This window comes from Fragaria vesca, linkage group LG6 (assembly GCF_000184155.1).
Source record: "Fragaria vesca subsp. vesca linkage group LG6, FraVesHawaii_1.0, whole genome shotgun sequence".
Classification (NCBI taxonomy): Eukaryota; Viridiplantae; Streptophyta; class Magnoliopsida; order Rosales; family Rosaceae; genus Fragaria; species Fragaria vesca.
In genome coordinates this window covers 11,604,262-11,612,983 of record NC_020496.1, presented here as the reverse complement: position 1 = coordinate 11,612,983, position 8,722 = coordinate 11,604,262, and the positions used below count along the sequence as shown (strand labels likewise).

Sequence of the window (8,722 nt, the reverse complement as noted above, 5' to 3'; positions counted from 1 at the left end):
CTGGTTAATCAAAACTTCAGAGACTACAACAATTACATTAATTGAAGGTTACATAAGAAACATGGTCCACAATTGGAGCCTCATCAGATTCTTGATTCTGAAGTTAATTGCTGCTAGTTTGTCTCTCCCCCTTTGCTGAAGTTAATTGCTAAGTTGATAGGCTTGATTTGAAGAGTTTGATTACATAGACTTTTTTTTTTTCTTTTCGAATAGCTGGGTGGGCTGCATCACAACCCAGCCCCATTCTAGTTCCATGCCTGGACTTACTCAACAGGGTTGACATGGAAGTAGCCTAAGAGCATTCTGGATACATGAAAATAAGGAAGCAACTATTTGGGACCTAATGAATGAACTTTTCGTGGATTGGAGATCATATAGGACATGGATGTATGCTAGGAGATGGATATACCATCTGAAATTTTGAAAAATATATAGTAACTGATGAATCTGAATAGTTTGTGCATGATTTATCATGGCTGAAACTGAAACTTAACTAGTTACTGTAAGGCGCTGTCTAAAGATGTGGACAGATTCATGGATGATCCTCACGTCCTTTTGTTTCTCAGGGACTCTTGCTGCAGGCAGTGGATATTCCTGGATACAAGACAATTCCATGCATCATAATGATGTTTATGGCAGTGAATGCGGTGAGGTCCCATTGCATTCCGTGTTTCCAACAAAGGCTGCGGAGGTTTCTTCTGTAGAGGACCTTTATGAGTTTATAAGCTCAGGTCCATTCATGAACAGCCTGGGTCTAACCCCAGAAGGCGTGGCTGAATCCATTGACAAGTGGTTGGCATATGGGTTACACCTGTGTCGGCTGTTTCAGCTCAATGAATTGGACCTCTCATTTCCTCAGAAAGTTAGGCTATATCACTACTATCTTCCGGTCTTTTTTTGGTGTGAAGATCAGATATCTCAGCACAGATCCCAGTACAAAGATGGAGAAGATATACCTCCTCTAGTGGTATATCATCATTTACTCAATGGTCCCCCCACCTTTTCATAATAAGTTTATCCATTGGCATACATGTTTATATTATAGTGTTGACATACACATTTTCAGATCAGTGATGGCATTTGTGAAGAGGCCTTGCTGATATGTTTTTATAATCTAGTTTCTAGTGCTGACATTTGGTCTGATGCAGATTGGGTTTAGTGCACCACAAGGTTGTGGGAAGACTACACTTGTCTTTGCTCTTGATTATCTTTTCAAAGTTACTGGCAGGTCATTTATGAGCAATTGATATTCTAGATGATTTATCAAATAAATAAAAAATTCATGTTGATTACATCTGTTCCAAACCTCAGGAAGTCTGCCACAATATCCATTGATGACTTTTATTTGACAGCAGAGAATCAGGTATAGTCTTATGGAAGTTTTAGAGAGATTGTGGTACATCCTTCTTGTAAATTTAGTTTCTGATATGGTGATGTTCAAATTGTAGGCTAAACTAAGAGAAGCGCACCCAGGAAATGCACTTTTAGAGGTAGCAATCAGTTTACCTTTTAAGTGATTGTCGACTTAAAAAAGAGTTGACAAATTGAATAACATTGCCTGCTCTGATATTCCTTGTCGTTTCTAGTTACGCGGAAATGCTGGCAGCCATGACCTTCCATTTTCTGTCGAGACACTGACTGCTCTAAGCAATTTGAGTAAAGAAGGTGATTCTCCTCCACAAAATTTTGTCTGCAAAATTGTTTGTCAGTTTCCTAGTTAATTCACACCCTAAAATGTTCAGGTATGAAGATGAAGCTTCCCCGATATGACAAGGTACCATTTAAGCGATAAATCTGCTTATTCTTCTTTTTCTTTTCCATTTTAAAACCAGCTTTGTTAGTTCAATTTCTCTTCTGAACTTTATTGCTGTTGCAGTCTGCTTACAATGGAAAGGGAGACAGAGCCGATCCTTCGACATGGCCTGAAGTGGAAGGGCCACTTACTGTAAGTCTGTAAGAGGACTGTCATTTATATCTGGAAAATTTTGCATACCATGTTCAAGTTTGTACAAGTTTTTTTAGGTTCTGTATTCAATCGGTCAAACCAAAAGGTAAACCAGCTAGATGGTTTCAGTATCATGAAAACATATTTCACGTTGCAATGTATATGTGCCTTTGGCTGGTTATGTAGGTTGTTCTATTTGAAGGTTGGATGCTTGGCTTCAAACCTGTTCCTGTGGAAGTTGTCAAAGCAGTTGATCCACAGGTTAGAGAACAGAAAATTCATTATGGGGCCTTGCTGATGTTAGTTGTGCCAATACAAACTTCATGAAGTGTTGTTTTCTTCTAAAGACAACCACAGCTCAAATTTGCATCTTCATTTCACAGCTTGAGACGGTAAATAGAAATCTGGAAGCCTATTACGATGCATGGGACAAGTTCATCAAAGCATGGATTATAATCAAGATCAAAGATCCCAGCTGTGTCTACCAGTGGCGTCTGCAGGTTGGCTTTTGTGGTTTTCATCCTTCCTGCAACAAATTTCTGTCTTCCATTGTTTATTTACTATTTGTTGTTAGGCATAATGAGTGCTTGTTTGCTCCAAACTTGCAGGCAGAGATTGCCATGAGAGAAGCAGGAAACCCCGGAATGTCCGATGATGAGGTTGTACTCTATACACTATTCTCTTATAAATTGTCCACTGAACCTAAACCTGATGCTTTTCGGGGGATTTAATTTTCAGGTAAAGGATTTTGTTTCACGGTACTTGCCAGCATACAACGCTTACCTTCCTACCCTTTATTCCGAAGGACCAAGAGGGTCAGATCCAAAGCACCTCATCGTTGTAGAAATTGATGAGGGAAGGAACCCCATCCTTGGTAACTAGTTCTTGAGATGTAAGATCCCCAATTTTGATTTCTTGACATGTCAATTGCACGGGTGATCAGTATTGGAGAAGCTCTGTTTCAAATGTAAAAAGGTAAATGCAAGTACCTAAGGGCCTAAGGTAAATGCAGTAATCATAATTTCTATTAACTAAATGAATTTGTTTACAACCACTTCATTACAATCATCTGTGATTTATTTGTACTGATCCCACACAATGGCAATAATCTAAGGACCACAGCAGCAGCCACCATAGCAGCAACAGCAGCAGAACATAGCAAACAAACTGCAATACCAATGTAATCCAATATTAAGCATAGGGTAGTAAGATCAAGAAATGAGAAACGTATGAAATTCAGATTAGTGAGAACTGAGGAACAAACCAAGCAGAGAAAAAGCCCTTCTCCTCCTTGCGTTTTCGGACATGATCACAGCATAACATCTTTTGTTTTGGTGATGCACCTTCAAATTCCATTGCTTCTTTCTGATATGAGACCATCGAAATACAATCTAAATCACACCATGAAATGACCGGTATATATAGAGGAAACAAGTAGCAAAGAAGAAAACAAAGCCTTGGCTTAGCTGTGTTTCTCACTTGTCCATTTATGATGGTAGTTAGGAGAATGAGAATGGCAAAGATTTAGCCTTCTATTTGGCTCCCATTGATAACCCATGACACTGTGTTATGGTAAAGAGCCCTATTCCAGCTATGAGAAAACATTTTGTTACAACTGCCACATGGAAGCTATAAATGTACGATTTTAGCAGAATATGTAACTATCTGGAAGTTTAGCAGAAGTTGATAGAGCACAGCATGATGAGTGATGAGTCTCATGGGACATGAGCCATTCAGTCTCTTCAAAGCAACTTATTGCTTCCTTTGTAAGCAAAGACAACATGAAAATGTAAACCCCTTTTATCATTAGTCATCTGTAACGAAAGAAGCAATATTCTGAAAACTCATATTGCTGTTTTTGACTTAATTTGTACAGAAGCAGCTTAAAGATGAAGTTTTGTAAAGCATATTGATTTAATTTGTTGCTTTTGTGGAACCAATTTGTGCAGGAACTTGATAATTACTTGTTTTTAGCCAAAAATAAGGAGTTTTCTTTCGAAATGGTAACTTACAAAATGATAGGTTGGCCTCACGCCCTTACTCATACCTTGTCGGTAAGCAAACTAAAATATGAAAATATGACAAAAGAGTATCACAACTGAAAACTTTTATCAAAGGGGAATTGGAGTAAGCTATGAAGGCACGCAGCAGCAACACAAACCACCAATGAATTACAATGGAGTGAAATGAATGGACGGCCTAATTAGAAACTCTAGAAGAATACATCCAATAACTAGACTTTTGAAGAAGAAGCTTCATTTTCTACCAAGGCATCACCTTCAATTTCTACTTAATAAACCAGAATTCTGTTAAGTCATCATTTGTGAAGAGGATATTGGAAACAGATTTGAATGTGAAGACTTGACAATTAACAAAGAAGTTCTAATTTTCAAATTCATCATTAAGTCTACAAGATCGATGTTGGAAACAGAAAAGATTTGTGTAGGGAAAAATTGCCCTAATTTTCTTTTGGGTTTACGGTCTCAAATCCCTACCTTTTGTCCATTTTCTGAAAGATATTTGGAAACACAAACTCAATTATTTAAGTCTGATCTCATTGGCCTGCTTTGTTTGCATTTAGATGGTTTTTCTGAGAAAAGAAAACTGGAACAGGAACTTGAGAATAATATGGCATCTGAAAGACTGAAACCACTTAGAAAACAAGAAATGCAGAAAGAATCATCAAGATTTGTATAGTGCAGTATTGTGTGTCCAAGTAAAACATGAAGTGTGATAAACCAAAAAAGGGGAAGAAGCCTACAACATCGAGTGCATTGAAACGCAGCTCGTAGATAATTACAGACCACACTCTTATTCATGTCAACTAATCTTCCTAATCAAAACTCTCCAATTAAGAAGAAAAGCCTCTGTACATGCACATATTGATCATTCTATTATCACTTTGTCTTTCAGCTGCTGCTTGTGCATTTTGGAGGTGTTCTCGGAGCTAATCCAATCGCCTCTGAGCTTTTCATCAACCTTAGGCGCTTGCATGACTCCACAAACATACTGTTTAAAGCCGAAAAAGGGTTAGTGTTAAGCACCTTTGCACATCTAGTCTAAGAAATGAACAAGAGAATTAATCCAAGTTCAAATCGGACAATAAGGTTACCAAAAATTTGAAATCTTACTTCCATGGTACATCTCCAACAAGCATCCAATCCCCATCTCTGTCCTCATAAGTAGGTACATATTCCACTCCATTAGCAAGGTCCATAAGCTTTCTCTCATTCATATCCTTACCTGCAAAAGAAGTAGAAAAAATCATTAACCTATATGGGTTTTGACCAAATAACGAAAACACCAAGATATATAAGACGATTAAGAATTTCAGATACATACGAATGGTCAAGAAGGAGAACAAATCCTCTAGAGCACCCAAAAGCTGCTGATAGCTTTTGCACATCTCAAGATCCATTTTGCGCAAGTAAGGAGCTCCATCCACAGCAACCTTAACATACTTGCAGCTCTTCATCAAGTTCCTCCTAGACCCTCTCACAGGCGGCCACCCCACCACTTGTGCCCTGAAATATTCATTAATTTCAAAACTTCAATGTTCAATCAAACAAACGTAAACACAAAATTAAATCAATCCCATCTCAAAGTTTCACATAGTTAGTCCAAAAATCCCATTTAGCTAGGCTGGGTAAAAATCTTACTTGGCTGTAGGTTTTTGAGTCTTGACCTCATCATCAACAGTAGTAGTTGACGACGAGCATGAGCTCCCAAGATTGAGATCGACGGTGGTGGCGGTCTCGGAGAAGACACGTTTAGAACCTGAGCCAGGCAATCCCAGGGTCAGCTTCGTCTCGTCGTAGTTTAATCCGGCCGGCGAGTGTTGCTCATTTTCCGGTGACATTTTTGATGGTTTTTGAGTTGGTGGAAAGTGAATGTGATCGACCAGCAACAACTATAGAGCCCGCTGGCTTCGTGTGCGTTTCGCCTATTTATATTGAAATGTTGAGTGGGAAAATGATGGAGCCAATGGTTTGGATACATGTGGCTGTGATTGGTCCATGTCGAAGTGTACGATTGAAGCGTTTGTTTTATTGAATTCTGAGCGCTAGCGACTGGTGCCTTGGGCCCGTGCGGTCGGTCCGGATCCGACCCTGTCAATTTCATATTTAATTCCTTTCTTTCCTTTTTCATCACAGAATATTGGTTAATTTTGTTTTTCCCTTGTATTACTTTCAATTGGAGATATGAAACATTAGAAATGATATCGGATGATTACACATTTACACGTCTACAAATATGAGTGTATGACCTAAGGTGAATCCCCGTAGGGCTACAAAATATGAAGACATGGCAGATATTTAGAATACGTACGAGATCATATATTGAAGGCTAGCTCGAATCAAAATAAATGGATATAAAATTCCTTTTTTTATTGAAAGAGGATAAGCGCAATTAATTAAGTGAAGGAGCGACTAGGGCGTCAGGTGATCCCCTCGATAGTTACAGGTCATTGCTGCTACATGAATGGTAGCTCACACTCGAAACTCCTTCAACACCAATCCGAATTGTTATGTGTATATATACACAAAACAAAACAAAAGATTAAATGCTAGATTGATTGGTAACCTAGCTACACAAAACTAGGAAAAATGTCATTACGAAAAATTCCAACCCCCATCAACATTTTGAACTTCATTCATTACAATACCATATCAAACCTTACAACATTTTCAACTTTATCTCATAGAGCTCATTTGATTTGTGGAATTAAAGTAACAAGAAAATAGATTTAATTTTTTTTTTTTTTGAAAACGGATTTAATTTGTTTTACTGCGTTAGAGATGTAAATAAGAAAATATTATCCTAAACGAATGTAAAATATACGGCCTAGATTACAATAGAAAACCAATCGTCAGGGTTAAATTTCGTTCCCTAATCATAATCATGTCCATGAAAAAAGCCGTCGAAGGAAGGAAAGGGGAAGGAAGGCAGCAAAGTCTCCCCGTGTGGGGGTGGAGTCCCCACAAGTCATGGCTCCTGTCTTGTTGAAGGAAAAAGTCAAAAAAATACATGAGAATTTCTCAAAAGCTTCTGTGGGTGCCTACCTGACCACTCCATGTGACGTGTTTGTTTGTCGGTGACGGAATTCAGAAACACGTGTCGGATTCTGCCCGTTTTCGCCCGCGGTTTACCGTTATTAGTCAGCCAGTTACTCTGACGCCATTCACCGGTATTTCCGGGCCTCCTGTCTGCCCATCCGGAATAATACGTGATCAATTTCTATTTTAGCTTGAAACCGAAATTATATCTTGTTCAAAAACCCGATATTATATAATTTTTTTAATTCTTATCATATCGACTTAAGCGGGTGAACATGATTATGAGGTGTTTTATTCAAGCCTTAATTAAGCTTGTTAATAACCTGAGTAACTTCATGTTAGAAAAATCAAATTAAGTAGAGAAATGTCATCTATGTACCATCTTCAAGTCGGGAAGAAAAAAAATAGATAAAACCAAGGTTATTTTCTTATCAAAAAGAATTATCGGTGTTGAAATACACACGTTCTAGAAGATGAGTAATGTCTGAGAGGCTAGCGCATCTACAAGTTTCGTATTACAAATCTATATGTATTTTCCAATTGCAATTGGTTTCAAAAAAAAAAAAAAAAAAAAAACTTTTAAGAGCCTCATATATGTTCACATCTACTTCAAGAAATTCATAACGTTATTAATAAGCAGAATTGATACGGAAACATAAAATTTATTTTAAGATGGATTAAATATTATGGGTTAAGCATCAAAATTAATCTAGGACTTGAGCGCTTGGCTTTCTAACTTGCATGGGTGACGGATTCTTATTCTTCTCCAAATTAAGGAGTTCACTAAATCTGATTCTTTAAGTAGTTCAGCTTGTCAATCGTTCAATGTTAGATCCAAAAATACTCGAAGTCAACAATTTTTTGTAGGTTCTTTCGATTCTCCACTATTAATGTACCTCGTATTATAACGCAACGCGTTTAAAGTCTTCATTAAATTTTGATTTTCTCATTAGCTCAAAAGCACTTAATCATGTGCTACAATACTTTCTCTATCAAATTTGATTTTCCAAATGAAAAAGGAAACAATGGGCTCGTACCATTAATTTCTAACAAATTGTTTTCGTTGAGATGGAGTTAGCTAAGCTACGACAAATGTTGGAGGCTCAAGTTCTTGGAATATGTTTCCAAAGTAGAAGGCAAATTAAGACAGCCAGATATTTATCAATTAGTGCCGGCCTTATTCCAAGTTATGAATAGAAATGTCTTCTACGGTCTCCATGATATCAAAGCAAAGACATCTACTTCACATGGAGGCATCTTGAAACAGATAGATAGGTTCTACATTTGGTTAGCCAAAGAGGCAAGGGCATTATATGTAGGGCATGCATATACATCAAACGGATATATACACAACACACACGCACATATTTTTCATGTATGTGTCTATATATATATATAGAAAAGATGTAGAGCGGACGTCCGCACTCGGCTTAAAGTGTGGACGTCCGGACGTCCGTCCGTTCTTCATCCTCCGGCGCCGGCAACGGCGCGTCTCCACCCCAGAAGACTCCAGCAGCGTCCCCGACCGCTTCCCCTCCCCGGCAAGTCCCTTTTTTTCCAGTTTCCTGCGAGATCGACTTTGTTTGAAGTTTTGGGTGATCTCGCAGGAAAACCGGAAAAGAATGGACTCGCCGGGGAGGGAAAGTGGTCGGGGACGCTGTTGGAGTGTTCTAGGGTGGAGGCACACCGTCGCCGGCGCCGGAGGGTGGAGAACGGACGG

General features: G+C 38.5%; 2 protein-coding genes across 3 annotated transcripts in view; one reads left to right on the top strand and one right to left on the bottom strand.

Annotated features, from left to right (window-relative positions):
- Positions 1-3,883, top strand: part of LOC101303917 (D-glycerate 3-kinase, chloroplastic-like) — a 5,278-nt gene extending 1,395 nt beyond the window's left edge. The window contains exons 2-12 of the mRNA XM_004302891.1: positions 567-967; positions 1,149-1,228; positions 1,312-1,363; positions 1,449-1,490; positions 1,587-1,665; positions 1,743-1,774; positions 1,877-1,945; positions 2,132-2,206; positions 2,329-2,445; positions 2,554-2,604; positions 2,684-3,883. Coding sequence (XP_004302939.1) covers positions 567-967; positions 1,149-1,228; positions 1,312-1,363; positions 1,449-1,490; positions 1,587-1,665; positions 1,743-1,774; positions 1,877-1,945; positions 2,132-2,206; positions 2,329-2,445; positions 2,554-2,604; positions 2,684-2,827 — 1,142 coding nt within the window. The 3' untranslated portion in view covers positions 2,828-3,883. The remainder of the gene's footprint in view (positions 1-566; positions 968-1,148; positions 1,229-1,311; positions 1,364-1,448; positions 1,491-1,586; positions 1,666-1,742; positions 1,775-1,876; positions 1,946-2,131; positions 2,207-2,328; positions 2,446-2,553; positions 2,605-2,683) is intronic.
- Positions 3,884-4,614: 731 nt separating this feature from the next.
- On the bottom strand, positions 4,615-5,866 carry LOC101308778 (auxin-responsive protein IAA17-like). Of its 2 annotated transcripts, none has more exons than XM_004302908.1 (4): positions 5,605-5,866; positions 5,288-5,469; positions 5,077-5,188; positions 4,615-4,954 (listed from the first exon to the last, which is right to left on the bottom strand). In XM_004302908.1, exons 1-4 carry the CDS (start codon positions 5,802-5,804, stop codon positions 4,855-4,857), a joined length of 594 nt encoding a protein of 197 aa, XP_004302956.1. In that variant the 5' UTR covers positions 5,805-5,866; the 3' UTR covers positions 4,615-4,854. The 2 variants fall into 2 exon arrangements, with proteins under 2 accessions (XP_004302956.1, XP_004302957.1); XM_004302909.1 differs by having other exon boundaries at positions 4,778-4,954; positions 5,058-5,188.
- Between the last annotated feature and the right edge of the window lie 2,856 nt (positions 5,867-8,722).

Coding starts and splice junctions, on each gene's coding strand:
- LOC101308778 (XM_004302908.1), bottom strand. CDS start 5,804: ATGTCACCGGAAAATGAGCAACACTCGCCGGCCGGATTAAACTACGAC. Junction 5,470..5,604: donor ACTCAAAAACCTACAGCCAA/GTAAGATTTTTA, acceptor TGAATATTTCAG/GGCACAAGTGGTGGGGTGGC. Junction 5,189..5,287: donor GTTCTCCTTCTTGACCATTC/GTATGTATCTGA, acceptor CTTCTTTTGCAG/GTAAGGATATGAATGAGAGA.